Source organism: Aulonocara stuartgranti (assembly GCF_965226115.1).
Source record: "Aulonocara stuartgranti genome assembly, chromosome: 13".
Classification (NCBI taxonomy): domain Eukaryota; kingdom Metazoa; phylum Chordata; class Actinopteri; order Cichliformes; family Cichlidae; genus Aulonocara; species Aulonocara stuartgranti.
In genome coordinates, this window is record NC_138949.1 from 19,328,806 (window position 1) to 19,345,209 (window position 16,404).

The 16,404-nt window shown below is 40.8% G+C and overlaps 3 protein-coding genes and 1 long non-coding RNA gene across 4 annotated transcripts in view; 2 read left to right on the plus strand and 2 right to left on the minus strand.

The window, feature by feature from the left end:
• cuedc2 (CUE domain containing 2) overlaps positions 1–16,404 on the plus strand; it is a 301,441-nt gene that overhangs the window by 20,792 nt on the left and 264,245 nt on the right. The gene's annotated exons all lie outside the window — the stretch shown is intronic.
• On the plus strand, positions 4,017–6,583 carry LOC309720874. Its single transcript, XR_014280585.1, has 3 exons — positions 4,017–4,103; positions 4,231–4,294; positions 6,479–6,583. It is a non-coding gene; the product is annotated as an uncharacterized lncRNA (long non-coding RNA).
• On the minus strand, positions 5,462–10,045 carry wnt8b (wingless-type MMTV integration site family, member 8b; the record flags this gene model as incomplete). The annotated part of the gene is made up of 6 exons (XM_082558072.1): positions 5,462–6,285; positions 7,464–7,606; positions 7,701–7,826; positions 8,428–8,566; positions 9,416–9,449; positions 9,975–10,045. The coding sequence occupies 6 exons, from the start codon at positions 10,043–10,045 to the stop codon at positions 5,716–5,718; spliced, it is 1,083 nt and encodes a 360-aa protein (XP_082414198.1). The 3' UTR covers positions 5,462–5,715.
• Positions 13,280–16,374, minus strand: scdb (stearoyl-CoA desaturase b). Its single transcript, XM_082556214.1, is given in 4 exon segments — positions 13,280–13,803; positions 14,545–14,799; positions 15,200–15,223; positions 15,225–16,374. Coding segments are annotated over 4 exon segments (813 nt in total). The 5' UTR covers positions 15,503–16,374; the 3' UTR covers positions 13,280–13,547.

Sequence of the window (16,404 nt, forward strand, 5' to 3'; positions counted from 1 at the left end):
ATACTTTTGTTGAGTAGTTCCATGTTAAAGTACTTCTACTCCATAAGATGTCAGGGGGAAATATTGCATTTCCCCTTCAGTGCTTTAATTTCTCAGCCATAGTGGCGGGGATACTCTTCAGATTATAATAATAATTAATATTTTTCCTGTAATATTCTGAATTCAAGACTCATACTTTGAATACTAATTTAATTTGATTATGTGTCCCAGTAACACCACACAGTACCCCAGATGAGCCACCTATATAAGTCAAACTTTCTGCTTCAGATAAAGGAAGATGTAGTATTTTGATAGTGTGGCTCTTATTTCAGGAAAAAGACCAACTGCTTACAACAGTACTGGTCTTAACAAAGCACTGCATATTAAAAGTTTCATGAAAGTTAATCAGTGATGATCTGAAACATGAGTCTTTTTTTACTCTAATATTTAGGTACTCACACACTATGCCATGCTCAGCAGGCTGATTAGCCGATGCTGCCTTGTTCTGTTATTTAAATAACAACTGCTTTTAATGCTACACATAATTTTAGTTCAATAATGCAAATGCACTTCCTTTATGTGTTTTCTCCTGATTCAGTATTTATGTTCCCATGCTTAGTGTTGTTTGTTGTGGAGATCAGTGAGCTGAGCGGATCCCTCTGATGCTTTATTTTTCCCGTAGTTACTCACAGCCAGGAGATCAAACAGCCTGGTGAGTCACAAGAAACTTGTTGCTCCATCCTGCTGACCAATACCAGCAAATCTACCACTGCTGTCTTTTCCCCAAACAGCTGACAAAGCAATCACTCTGTGTTACAGTGGATCTCTACTGACGAATAGAAGCTGTTCATATCTATAGCACTTCCAAAAGTTGCAACAAATTTTGGCATTCATTGAGTTTTATAAAGCAGAGTAGAGCGCATAGTGGAAGTAAAACTCATCTGTACTCATCTGTGTTGGCTTTCATGCTGACCCTCTCCCCTCTAGGTGTTGCAGGTCTAAAACCCCTAAGCCATAAATCCTATAAGCTGAGGATTCTCTGAGGCATTATAAGTCATTTTCCCAACTTTAATTGTTTGCAAACAAAAATACTCCACATCAAAAGCTCAAAGTCTTAAAATTAGGTTTTAATACCGACGCTACTGTACAGATTAAAAGAAAAAAAATCTTTTATACATTATGCATCTCGCTGTTTTGGTTCAGAAGTTCAGATTAATTATTTAAACTGTGAAAGTAAGCAGCTGCTTTAAAACAGATCCCACAGTTCCCGTGTGGTGGTGGTGTAACCTGCTTCCCTGTCACCTCAGGCTCATGTGTTACCGCAGATCGAAAATGGCAGGGCCGGCCCGAGAGACGGAAGTTAAGACCGCTCGGTCAGAGGTCGTGTCACCTCTGCGTGGTGGGAAACTGTGTGCCCGGCTCAGCGACGAACACTTTGCGCTGTTTCACACATCCGTGATAATATTTGGTTAATTCAGGTCAGCTCTCTTCAGTTCATCAGGGTGTGTGGTAGCGCATTTGAGGAAAATGCTGGTGTTTGCATCAAACTTTATGTCTGTCTGCCAGCTTTTTTCTTTATTGTAGTCCAAATATATTGAAGGTATTTAATAGTAATAAAAAAATTATAGTAAAGCAACGATTTAGAGTTAGAGTGAGCATTAATGTTCTCTGTCCTTGTGAATCTTCTCAGCTGATCTTATAGTCCAGCCCCTGATTTTAGATCTCATTCAGTGAACAGGAGAATAATTTCACAGATGTGTCAAACTGCTCAACTTTAACCTCCTAAGACCCGAACTCTTTCATGGCACGCACTTTTAGTTTCTCTTTGCTATTTGGGTTGATTGGGACCTGATGAATGTAAAAACAAAGAATTACAGTGGGGCAAAAAAGTATTTAGTCAGCCACCGATTGTGCAAGTTCCCCCACCTAAAATGATGACAGAGGTCAGTAATTTGCACCAGAGGTACACTTCAACTGTGAGAGACAGAATGTGAAAAAAAAAATCCATGAATCCACATGGTAGGATTTGTAAAGAATTTATTCGTAAATCAGGGTGGAAAATAAGTATTTGGTCAATAACAAAAATACAACTCAATACTTTGTAACATAACCTTTGTTGGCAATAACAGAGGTCAAACGTTTACTATAGGTCTTTACCAGGTTTGCACACACAGTAGCTGGTATTTTGGCCCATTCCTCCATGCAGATCTTCTCGAGAGCAGTGATGTTTTGGGGCTGTCGCCGAGCAACACGGACTTTCAACTCCCGCCACAGATTTTCTATGGGGTTGAGGTCTGGAGACTGGCTAGGCCACTCCAGGACTTTCAAATGCTTCTTACGGAGCCACTCCTTTGTTGCCCGGGCGGTGTGTTGTGGATCATTGTCATGTTGGAAGACCCAGCCTCGTTTCATCTTCAAAGTTCTCACTGATGGAGGGAGGTTTTGGCTCAAAATCTCACGATACATGGCCCCATTCATTCTGTCCTTAACACGGATCAGTCGTCCTGTCCCCTTGGCAGAAAAACAGCCCCATAGCATGATGTTTCCACCCCCATGCTTCACAGTAGGTATGGTGTTCTTGGGATGCAACTCAGTATTCGTCTTCCTCCAAACACGACGAGTTGAGTTTATACCAAAAAGTTCTACTTTGGTTTCATCTGACCACATGACATTCTCCCAATCCTCTGCTGTATCATCCATGTGCTCTCTGGCAAACTTCAGACGGGCCTGGACATGCACTGGCTTCAGCAGCGGAACACGTCTGGCACTGCGGGATTTGATTCCCTGCCGTTGTAGTGTGTTACTGATGGTGACCTTTGTTACTTTGGTCCCAGCTCTCTGCAGGTCATTCACCAGGTCCCCCCGTGTGGTTCTGGGATCTTTGCTCACCGTTCTCATGATCATTTTGACCCCACGGGATGAGATCTTGCGTGGAGCCCCAGATCGAGGGAGATTATCAGTGGTCTTGTATGTCTTCCATTTTCTGATGATTGCTCCCACAGTTGATTTTTTCACACCAAGCTGCTTGCCTATTGTAGATTCACTCTTCCAGTCTGGTGCAGGTCTACAATACTTTTCCTGGTGTCCTTCGAAAGCTCTTTGGTCTTGGCCATGGCGGAGTTTGGAGTCTGACTGTTTGAGGCTGTGGACAGGTGTCTTTTATACAGATGATGAGTTCAAACAGGTGCCATTCATACAGGTAACGAGTGGGGGACAGAAAAGCTTCTTACAGAAGACGTTACAGGTCTGTGAGAGCCAGAGATTTTCCTTGTTTGAGCTGACCAAATACTTATTTTCCACCCTAATTTACGAATAAATTCTTTACAAATCCTACCATGTGAATTCATGGATTTTTTTTTCACATTCTGTCTCTCACAGTTGAAGTGTACCTCTGGTGCAAATTACTGACCTCTGTCATCATTTTAAGTGGGGGAACTTGCACAATCGGTGGCTGACTAAATACTGTTTTGCCCCACTGTATGTGATTTCTTTTAACCAATTTTTACTTATTTTTGTTTCTGAGAAAAATGAGATCCACATATGAGGACATTTGCTTTAAATTCTGATATAACAGTATAATGTCCTTGTAAGTGGATATCAGGCCCTTGTAGAGCAAAATTTAGTATTTTGGTCTAGACAACCCAAAATGTGATGTCCACATATGTGGACGCCAGGTCCTAGGAGGTTAAAATGTGTTTTTCATGTTCAGCTTTCCCACACGTTAACCAATTGTTGTGCCAGCATGCTTTCCTCACTCTCTAGGGTGCTTTTTCACACGCGGGTGTAAGTGGGCAGCAAACGACTGCTGATGGCGAATTACTGGATGGCAGCATGGAGAGGAAAGCACAAATGAGAATCACTGCATTGTGCACACTGAGTCTAAAGTGGCTTTGTTAGGTTTAATCCAAAACGCTTGTCCTAATTATATTTCTGCATTACCTTTGAATGCAGTGAATGAACATTTTGTGCCTCTGTTGTACTCCCTAACACAACAAATTTGCAGGACTGCAGAGCCGCGGGGCTTTTGTTCGTGCGAGGGTTTTGCTGCATGCCAGTCGGAGCGATCTGACCAGCCCACGGGGGTCATCAGAGGAGAGAGGAGTTTTGATTATAATCATTATTTGGTAAATAAGATGTCAACAAGGTGTTTCCTTGACACTTCATTGAGTAAAAGGAGGAAGGTGCAGAAATGAATGCCCCCGTCTCAATAGGGACTCTAATCTCCCCTTTCATGTCTCTTCTTGTCTGAAGGGTTTCAGCTTCGGCTGCCATGTGCTAGTTTGCCTGAACCTGGCACTTCTTACTCGCAGGTGGGGTGAGTATCCTGGCAAGCATGTGTTTATAAAACCCACTTGTTTGGGCACAATACTTGAACTAACTTCTTTTGAGCGAACAGTGTGAATCTGTGCAAAGCCTTTTCCCAAAGTCCTTTAGAAGGCGACAGCCCATTGAGAGTGGAGAAGAAGGGATTACCTTCCTCGACAGTGGTGCATTTCCGAGAGAGCTGATTAGCTCTGCATTCATTGTTAAATCGAGCAAAGGCAGGCCCTAGAGGAGTGAAAGGATCCAAATAGGTGGGCCCAGAAATAAAACAGCCACAGGAAGCCTTGCACAGCTAGCCCAAAGTTTTCCCAACACTTCTTTCCCCCACTCCTAAGGAGGTGCGGCGTGAAAAAGGAGATTAGCATACAAAATTAGAGGCGGGATGATTTTTAAGGGCAACTTGCCTCATGCCCTCCACCCCCATGGTCCTACTCTGTCTGGACAAAGTTAATTAAACTAGTATTAAACAGTGAAGAAACTTCCAAGCGCTCAGGAGTTAGGGGGCTCTTTGAGGATTACCATGATGAGGGAGAGAATGGGAGGTATTTGTTGAGGCGAAATTGAGAAAGGCGTGATGGAAGGAAGAGTATGCTGGAAAATTTTCTATTCTTGTTGGTATCCGAACCCCAGTGGGAGGAATGTGAAGCGTAATGCTGTGTTTACTCCAAACGGCAGGGTATTACTGTCACAAAGAGTGTGTTAAAGAAGGATGAGTACTTTCTCCAGGCTGAATGATAGACAGGGTTGACGGATTTATTATTCTTTTATGGCATTTTAATAGTAAACAAACCACAAAGAAAACTAACAATAAAGCAAAACTAGAAAATGCTTCGCAATAAATTAACAATGTACAGTACAAAGTGCTTCATTTTATGTACAATTAAATACATGAAGAGGTGGAGCAAAGGTCACAACAAGCCAAATGATGGGAGAGAAAATTCAAAACTTGACACTGATGGGTGTTTTATATACAAAGATTACTGACGGGTTCATATATATATATATATATATATATATATATATATATATATATATATATATATATATATATATATATACACACACACACACATAAGTTATTTATACCACAATAGCCACGTCCACCAAGATTGTGTATCTGCATGACAATAAATACATGAAGTTGTGGAGAATTTTGAAAGCAGATAAAAACTCTTCAAATGCCCAGTGACTTTTCAAGATGTTGTAAAAAATATAAAAAATATATCTTAAATACATTTATTCCTAACCATCTATAAATTTGTTAAAACCCTTCTCATCTCCTCTATCTTGTGGCCGTTGTGTTTACTTTTAAAACGCTGTGGACACTGACGACGGTCTGAGATCATCCTTTTATCCAAAACAAACTATCTAAAAAAGAATCTGCCGGGGAGCTGCAAGAAATCATTAAGATCCTCAGTGCTTCTTCCTCAGTCTGAGGTTCTTCCTGCGGCTCCCGGCGCTCTCGCTTCTTCCCCTCTGACCTCCTTTTTTCACACAAAAGTACTTGGTCACTGTCTTTCTGCACTGCTCGCACTTTACCGCACAGCACCAGTGAAATTTACAATTACAGCTCGACACCATCTCAGCCTTACGCTCCTCCACAGCCAGGCCGCACTCCCCACATAGTCTCTTGCAGCTTCGCTTCTCCCATTTGCTCAAGTTCTTGCCTTTCTTTAGGCACTCGCGGCCCTCAGTGCCAGGCAAACCCAGAGTGCGATTTTCCAGGCAGTAATCAGGAGAGTCCTCGAGGTGGACCAGCTCCTTACGGGAGATGGAACTAAAGGTCTCGGCGATGGCCCCCTTGCTGGCCGCGCTGTTCCCCGCTCCTCTCAGAAGGTCTACTTTCAGCGCCCTGTGGTACTTCTCCTTCAAGTAGTTCCCCACCTCTCTGAACTCTGGCAGCTGCAGCCAACAGGTCTGAGTTGTGCAGCTTCCTGACACGCCATGGCACTTGCATGTCCTCTGCATGGTTCCCTTCACAGCCTGGGCACACAGACACAGTTCATGTTATCAAAATAAATAGGAATAGTTCACTGCATTAAAGAAAACTGTGTTTTGCTCTGAGTTTAATGGAAAAACTGTCAAAACATAAAAACCGTAATTGTGTGTTGGTGCATACATTTCCTGCAAATTCTTGATTGACATGTGGTCAAATTAACTGATTGTATTCTCAAAGTTTTTCAGATAAAGGCATGAAAGCAGTGAAAAGGAAGAAATGATAGCTTCGAGGTCCATCGCGGAGTTCCTTGTCATCCATTGTGTTTCCTGACTTCAACCAACACAAAACAGCTGTCAATTGAAAAGCGGTGTTTTCTTTCCGTGAAGAGGGGATGAACTTTCTGTTGAAGTGAGGCTGAATCAAAGTTTCACATCGGGTCGCATTGTTCCTCGTAGAATAAATAGAAGTATTTATTTAGCATGTTCATTATCAACATGTTTTCTAGTGTGAGACGACCCAATGGAGAGTCCCATTGAGTGGATAAATGAAAAAGGAGGGGTTTTTCCCTCTCTCTTTCTATCCCCATTTTTTTCTGTTACAATGATGCTCCAGGTGCCATGGGGATCCCAGGGCCCAACAGGGGGGAGCAAAGGCACCGTAAACAAAGACCACTTCAGCTGCACGCCTGTGGTCCCCTCAGACTCCCTCGGGGCCAAACAAAGACCAACATAAATGTGGGATCCTTATTGCAAGAATAAAACTAAACACTTATTTTAAAAAAAGCAGAATAATACAGAATGCCGTGCAATGTCTGGCTCCCCAGGATCTCTAATTAAGCGTGCACCAGTGATCCTGAGATTCTTGAGTTGAGGTTTTGTCATAAGGAGCATTCAGCACTGGTAAATAGGCCCTTCTGGTACACCGAACACGCTGTTATTATTGGAGACGAGTGGCACCTCACTTATAGCGACGTGAAAGGGATGCTTGGGTGGCACACTCAGCGTAATTCTGCGCAGGGAAAAATGATTCAAAAGGTGCTTTACAATCTGCAATCAGTCGGAGGGCCGTGTAAGATTCTTACATTTTAAGCCAGGATGCCACCCAGTTTAAATAATGAGTGGTTAATTAAAGCCATAATATTGCATGATTGTACTGCATCTCATGCAAGATGCTCGTTTTTCATTTGCAAGTTGATCGGGTAAATTAAGAGGGCATACTGTACCTTGCGCCCAGCCTCATTGTTATGGAGATTCATGGCTGCCCGTGCATCCTGTCCAGTCTCTAAAGCATCAACAAACTGTTTGGAGATGGCCTCACCAAAGCCAACATTGTCACTGCAGCCACCCCAGAGCCACCCGTGACCACCTATAAAACAAAAAGAATGAAATTACTGGAATCGCTTTAGGAAGCGAAAACTGTCCTTTCACATGTCATGTACGCGTTCGTGTATCTCTCTGACCTCGTTGTCCATTTCTGCTGTCATCACAGCCGCAGTTATCAAAGTCTCCAAGGCTGCAGTTCCGGGTTAGGGTGTACATAACGCCAGCTGAGCTGATGGCGTGGACAAACGCCGTCTCTCGATTTGCTATTATCATCGGAGAAACTTGTTAGCTATGTTGTCTAATACATTCACACAATTATACTCCAGTTGCTTCCTTCCACTAAGTTAAATCAACTACAGAGAGAGTTTAACTTTATGTATTTTGTGTTGTTGCTGTTGTTTTTTTAATGAAAATTATTTTGAAAAAAAATCCCGCCTTCGTGCCAGGAGAGTAAAACCCTCACTGACAGTTATTATAAATATTCTCTAAATTAAACTAATTTTATTTTATATTACCTAACAAATCTGTCTCTTTGTGTTTGTGGATCTCTGTATGTAGAGGCTGTGATTCGGTGGGACATGAGTGCCTTTTTGTTTTGGCTCTTGTCTTACTTGCCTCTGTAACAATCCCAACTCTTTGGACTAAGCAAATATTTGTAAGACACAAAGAAGACAAAAAAACTCAAGCATCAGAAATAAACCTAAAAAAAAAAAAAAAAAAAGCACACAGTTGCATACCACTTTTTAAACATCTTTGAAAATCTGCCATGTTTGCCATGAGTTGGAATCTCAGCCTCGTAGGCGTGTGGGAATATTTGGGATGGCGTTGAGTTGTTCTGTGAGGGGTGGGGGGGTCAGGACTTACCACTGCGCAGGCTGCTGTGCGTGGATAGCTGCAGAGCTCGCTCGGGGCAGTTCCAGCGGTCCCATGCAAACTGGTATTTGCACTCCTCTATGCCACTCTGAGCTCCTGCTGCCACGCTGCTTGAGTAGATCAGGTATGCCTGCGTTATAATACAATGCACATTTTACAGCAACAGCAGTGTGATTTCACAACATGGCATCTGCTGTGATTTCAGTACCAGGATGCATCCTACCTAACAAGCATCATATTATACTTTTAGGAAACATGGTTGAACGAGCTTGATCAAGTACAGGGAAAGTCAGTCGCTGCTATCTGCGGGACTAAAAGATCATGAGGGACTGGATCAAGGATGTGCGACTTTCACATTTGTTAGTGTTAAATCCACTGCTTTCATGTCACTTTCTTATCAGTGCAAAATTTAAGTTACTATGTGGAGTTTAAAATGTGGAAGAAGCTGGTATAAAGTGGTTACTCTTTAACAGACAGATTAAATAGATGATATCTGTCAGTTATGTGACAAAAACACTATGAAGCGGCTCAGTTTGCATGTGGAGGTCTCATCAGCTGCAGTAAAGTCTCAAAGCGCCGTCTGTGCGGGTTTCGCCTGCCGCTCTGCTGCTTGTTCGGACTGTGTGAATGATAATATAACTAATATGTCTCAAGTGGCCTTCAGGGAGATGGAGTACCACCTCTTTCACAGGGGTCTGGATCACTAATGATGACCACCCACTACAGCAGTGCCTGCTCTTGCCTCTTAACACATTCAACCCTCGGCTACACAGAGCCTTTGAATAAGGTCAAGTGTACGGATGGGGGGGTAAAGAAAAAAAATCACAAAAGTCCAAGAATATCACAGATGTAGCACCATTGTTCAACGCAGACAGGTACCAGAATTTGTCCCTAAACTTGAGTTAAGATCTCATAAGAAGTGTCTTTCTCTTTTGTGGAAAAACAGAGAGGAGAGAAGATCAAAAGAAAGTTGGCTTACCTTGGGTCCAGTCATCAAGAAATTATTCACTGACCTGGAAAAGGAGACAGCTTATTCACCCTGGGAAGCTCAGTGTCCTCCACAAATTCCTCTGCTAATTCATCTCTCATTAGTGCACTTTGTAACATGTTAAACTATGACATGTGGGTATTCAAACTTTAGTGAACCACACTACTGAAAGATTTTTTAAAAGTGGGAACTGATGTGGGAATGTTATTTTATTGACTTAGTCAAGAAAAAAAATTTTCGCTGGTTGATGGATTTTAGTTTGTAAGAAATCTCAGGGAATTTTCAAAACCTGGCTACCCGCAAATCGACCTCATAAACGGCTTATATTTAGCCAACACTAAGTGCTTATTAACCGCCTTCAAACCCAATAAGCCCTTTATAAAAGGTTCCTTATTGAATAATTCTATTAAATAAATTGGGCTTTTATTTTTCGAATTAATAAATGAATAAAAGTTCCCCGCGTGTGTTCAGTTAATCCTTTTCAGTAGGCTATTTGGAGCGGACGTTATAGCCAAGAAAGTGGCTAATATTTCATAATAAACCAACTTACCAGCAGCAGGTGGACCTCATGTGAGTCAGGAGAATGAAAATGTAATAAAAAACCTCCCAGTGCATGAACATCCTGACAGGTGAGGGGAGGGAAGAGACGGCAACTCGTCCAAAGCTGCAGACGGCGTGAAGATGGAGAGGACACTGAACTACCAGCACATGAAACTTCACAAGGGCTTCCAGGATTCAAGGCGGGGGCTCTGAAATGGAGCTGCTCTCGTCCCAACAAGAGATTATCTGCTTAATTAAAGATTTTCCCCCTTCTTACTCTCTTGGCCAATCAGAAGTAATGCACCAAGGAGAGACTGAAATGATCAAAAGGGCACCCTGGGCCTTCAGGGCCGAGCAACGGTAGGTTCCCTGCCTTCCTTTAAAAGCAAAGGCAGATCTGTTTAATCCTTTAGGAAAAGTGTAACAGTGATCCCTTGAATTTCTGCGCAGAGAAAATGTTTATTTAAGCTATCGAAAAGCAGTTGATTTGTCGGGGATTAGCTGGAGGATAGCCGTTTGTCAGTTTGATGGGACAACAGAAAACTTTGGTTCAGTTTAACAAAGGTGTGATTGAATCAGTGTATCTGTCATGGAAACTGTTACTCAACGAAATTTAACAGCACCGAGCGAGTGTGTAGTTTCATACAGGTCAAATACTCCCGATTAGTGATTGATTTTTAAAATTGATTTATTTATTTTAATTAATATTTGTTTATTTATAGGAGAGTTAAAGCAAAATTCTGCAAATGAATGATGTTTGGGTGGGGGTTCTTGATAGATGCATTCTCAGAATAATGTGCGATGACGTGCTGCAGGGAGCGGCGATGTTTATTTTGAGTGTTTAGCAGGTTTTCCCTTAAAATTTTCTATTTATTTATTTTACTGATCTTAGTAGGAGTACATTTTTGTTTACTTGCCTGCTATATTTTAACAGCCACATAAAAGGTGGATTGTGACAGAGTGAAGGCCAAGCCACTGATCAGAAATAGGACATTTGCATCGCTAATCCAGACGGCCCTTTCCTGACACTGGATAAAGGGTTATTCCCCAATAACCTCGTCTGACCTTTAGGTCCCTTCCTTTATCTGAGGCAGGACTTTTGCGATCTTCTTGTGTGCAAATTGGGATTTGGGGCGGGGGAGGGGGGGTCATCATGAGGGACTTCTGAGGGATGTTTTTGGATTAAGATTTAAAAAGAACTGACAAGTAAGATGAGATGAAATCAGGAACCACGTTGTTGCCTTAGCTTCTTTTTTTTGTTTTTGTTTCTCCAAAAAAACACTACATTTATTTTTTTTCTTATAAATGAATTGGTCCTTATTTGGCATTTCCCCCCCCCCCCCCCCTTTTTTTTTTTTTACTCCAAGTCATATTCACCCAATAATAATAATAATAATAATAATAATAATAATAATAATAATAATAATAATAAATTTTATTTATGAGCGCCTTTCAAGTCACCCAAGGACACTTTACAATAGGATAAAACAATCACATTCACACAAGCATTTTTTCTAACGTTTGTATACACCCCACTGGATTGGGGACAGCTCTGGGTTTAGTATATTTCCCAAAGAAAATTTCTCATGCAGCCTCGAGTATCCAAGGATTGAATCACCAACCATTTGATGGACAAGCCACTCACCCTCCTGAGCCACAGCCACCTCAAACATAGAGTTCCTCATTTTTACATGTGGTCTCCCAACTAACCGGGCCCAATCCTGCTTAGTTTCCCAGATCAGATGAGAATGCTTAGGGTGCTATGACCATGAGCTACGACAAGAAGTTTGTTATTCCTTACCTGAAACAAACAGCAAAAATTTAGCACTGCAGATTTCAGTAAACATGATGGAAACTGAGTACATTTTTAGCTTCACACAGCATAAAAGTATAGCGTGAAGAGGCATTGTTTATGTATGTGTCATAATTGTTCAAATGTGTGACAGTGTATGAATATTTAATCCCAGGCACAGAAGAATACTAATCTTGCCACACTTGCAGTGCACAGTTTATTTTTATTTGTAAATTAGATTAAATTCAGAGGTGTCCCACACAAATGCTGCCTTTGTCTCACAGCAAGTTTATCTGCATTTGGTCACCCTGCCACAGTAAAAAAGGACAATGTCAAAGTTTAATGGAGCAGAAACGTAATGCTGCAAGTAATGTTCAGACCATATCTGAATAGCATGTCAAATGTGTAACCTGCAGATGGATATGATCCAAACTCACACAGCTATCAGCAAAGATAAGTGATTTCTACAAGGGTCATTTTCACAGAATCCAATATGTGGCGCTGAAATGTAATACTTAATGTTTTTGAGGGTTTTTAGATTCATTCACACAGTTCATGTTTTTGTCAAGTCATTTTTTATTTTTTTTTATTCTTTAAATAATGTCAAAGTGCATAATCTTCTTGTCTAAAGTAGCATTTTGATTAGTAACATATACTTAGCTGCTTTTGAGTGATTCTTAGTATAGATAGTATAAAAAAAACAAACAGCACTGGTTGTGATTCTTGCTTTTATTTCATTTTTTTAAATTTACATTATTTATTTATTTTTATTCGGAATGTGAATAGTTTTACAGTGCTCCAAATTTAAAAAAAAAAAACAAGAAGTCCGTTCTGGTGTGCAAAGAATTTGGTGCCTGCTTAAGGTTCATACATACAAAAAACAACAATAAAAAAAAGTCTGAAAATCAAGAACAAAGTGCCTTTATCAGTGTAGCAAGTCATTCTTAAAAAGAGACAAACTACTGATTTGGTGATGGTGATGATAACTCATCACAGAAAAGCAGTAGGGAGACAGACACTGGTTGAAGCATGTGAAGGATAATTTGATGCTGAGTACACTCGTTTTTCCATTTAAAAATCTTGAAAAATAAATAAATAAAAAGATAATCACACACATTTGTATGTTAAGCTAAGCACCTGTGATTAACATCCTTCCAAATCCCTTACTTGTGAAAACATTTTCTCATTATATATGTACTTTTACAATTACAATAAGTTTGGCACCTTCTAGGTCATTATGATCTTGACTTCGATGTTGTAAAGTCATTCTTTGATCATCTCTCTCTTCTGTAGTCTTTCAGGCCTGTCGCTGTTGCCGAGCTGGTTAGTACATTAGTTCTTACTAACATGCTAGATTTTGATTTGGCCTCTCCTAATTTTTTTTTTTTTCCTCTCAGGTTTAGTTTTGGCTTTTCAGCCTATATCTCTTTGAACCTTAAATTGAGGGTTCAGCTAGTAGATATTAAACTGAAGTTAAACACTTGGAATCAGACTCCATAGCTTTTATCTGCTTAACCTTTAATGAAATAAGAGCAGGCCTAAGCAGGCCTCACCTGACCTTATCAGTCAATTCTCAAATGAATTTAGATTCTCTGAAAATGGGATCCTGTGGACAAAAATGACTGCAATTCCCAAACAGTTAATGCAAAAATAATCTGTTTAACCCATTGAATTCAAGCTGAACGTCTGCACTTCAGTTTTTTTTAAATCTGCTGTTGTGGTATATAGAGGTTAAATTAAGAAATTGTGACACTGTCCATACAGTTAAGGACCTGACTGCAAATAGTAACTTTAATGAGTTGTAAAAGAAAATCTTACGGCACTGAAAGAAACAAACTTGTTTTCCCTTGGGTTGATGTTCTTGTCATAAGGTCTGTTGCCCCACATTTGTGCAACACTATTTACAAGCCAGGTGGCATTTAGGACTGCAACATGTCTGAGGAGCCCAGGGACAAAGCACCCCACAACTAAGGATTCACCCCAGAAGTACCAGGGAACCAGCGTGGGCACGAGGAACCAGAGGACCAGCATAGACACCACGTAATGTCTGAAATAAATCAACAGATAGCATCTCATACATCCATTCTTAGTTGGCTACAATTTGGTTTGCAATGAACATTTTTTTGGACTAGTTTCAAAGACGCACAAACTCTGAATGGTAATTGGACAAATTCTTACATAGCGCTTTTCTACTCTCCCGGAGAACTCAGAGCACTTATACAACATGTCTCATCCATTCATTCAGCACATTCAGCAAGTGCTTTCTATGTAACATCCACATACATACTTGGGTTAGTATCTTTTCCAAGGCAGGCAGACTAGAGCAGATAGGACCTGCTCTACCTCCTGAACTACCAGTGACTCCAAATGGAACAGAAATCAAACATAGCATGAAGAGCACCAACATCATCGTTATTAGGGCAACAACTTCCTCAGTACCTCTGACCAGGTCACTGACCATCATTAGCAGAGGAGGATTTGCCCAGAACAGTGTAAATGTTTACTAGTGACCAAAAAGTTAACATTACTAAATCAATTCAAGGCCAAACTCACTTTTCAACATTGTTTTGCAGAAATCAAGCTCAGAAACAGTAATAAAGTATGTCTGTGTAGGTTCTCAGTCATCCAAGTCTTGCTACTCTAAGGAGCTTGGAAAGAAATCAACTGGACTACCAATAAAGTATGAGGTGCATTATTGCACTCTGTGGCTTGTTGTTGATTGAATGAGTCTTGCATAACTGTACTTTTTTTATGATCCAAATCAGTGTCTGCATTAAGGTTTGCTCACCGTTTCTGGAACATAACCACTTTATCTGTCGTCAGGTCAGACAGGCTGAGTTTCTGTTTCTTTTCAGCGCAGTCAGGATGTTCTTGGACCAGGAGCCAACCAATGTGGGAGAAGAAAAATCCCCGTGAGGCATTGTGAGGGTCTGCGTCTGTGCATACATATTTGTGGTGGAGGCAATGGTCCCTCACCCATTCATATATGTTCTTCTGCATACACATAGACAGGGAGAAGGCATGAAGTATATCACATCTCAGACTTTGCATTTTATTTTATGTACAAGTGTTCAAAAGAAGCATCACATCCGCAATTATGTTTTGTAACTTAATATTAAGTATTTAGGTACATCAATGTTTTATGACAAAAAAAACAATATTTTCTTACTACATTACAGTATTTAATTTAATATACAGTAAAAACAAAAAGTGCAAATACTTAAAATTTAAAAAGCACTTGATTAACAGATCAGCAAGTGTGAACACCTCTGTAAAAGCAGTAGCCAAATACTTTTCCCGTGTGGAATTACATTGCATGTTTTTAAATGGCCATTCAGTTATTTAAAACGTGTCAGGTTGGCTTCCTTTTTTATGATATTTAGTTTGAAGATATGCAGATAGTGTCTTTTTATCATGTGCCAGAGGTTACTTTTTCATAGCACTTTACCCTGAAATTTATAAAGCTAGAGAGGATCAGCCTCCATTTTTCCCATATGTAATCGTACAACCAAGCATGCCCCTGGATTTCCTGAATACTCACTCCATGCAAGGGTTGAAGGCGATGTGGAGGAAATGAGAATCAGTCCGTAAAGTGCTCCCAGATGTAAGAGGATAAACACTATGATATTTCTCCATCTTAAGACTGTCGGCAGTTTCCATGGTTTCTCTTTATAGGTAAAGTAAATAGCATCATCTACCGTACTTGAGTCTGTCCTCGCATCTCCGCTTTGCTTCTTGTTAGTCATTTTTTATTTTTTGCAAAGAGGACCCTGTAATAGCACCTCGAAAACTAGACAGACAGATGTGATCAGTAAAACGCGCACACAGTCTCCGATCGTGTCTGCAGACACTCTTATTCTTTTGTTTGTCGTTCACCGCTTAGGTTACGCTAGACATTTTAATTAGTAACTTATTATGATGATGAGAGGGGACAGTCCACGTTAGACTAAGGTGATCGAGGTCCCCTTGACTGGATTGTTGCCATCTGCGTGGGGTGGGATAGTGATAGGGGAGGCTGGATGCCTGTTAGCTGTATTTGAAGCCTGCCTGTGAGACTGTGCAATCTCTGCAGGGCAGGTGTGGGTGTACTCCGGGCCTCAAGGGCCGGTCTCCTCCAGGTTTTAGATGTGTCCTTGATCCAACACAGCTGATTTAAATGGCTAAATTACCTCCTCAAAATGTTTTGAGGTTCTCCAGAGGCCTGGTAATGAACTAATTCAGGTGTGTTAACCCAGGGTGATATCTAAAACCTGCAGGACACCGGCCCTTGAGGCCTGGAGCTTTTCACCCCTAATGCAAGGTCTAAGTATCGCCTCATGTTACCACACTGATCATAGTCAAAATGCAATACTAGTAAAAAAAAATGCCAGCGCATATAATTCCCACCTGTAAAACCATACCTGTTTTGGGGGTTATCTCATTGTTGACGTTCTACTGTTATAACAACCCCTTCTGCTACTTATCTGACCAGATCAGACTCCCAGATGTTGAACTGTCTTGATGCTGCTCATGAAATTAAAGGATTGAAAGGTATTACTTTATTTATTTGAGTAAATACCAAAGTCCATGGATTTGTGTGTGTTACTGTTTGTGTGTTACTTTCCATTAGTTAATTAATGGAATTAATTTATAAATTGGGGGGGGGGGG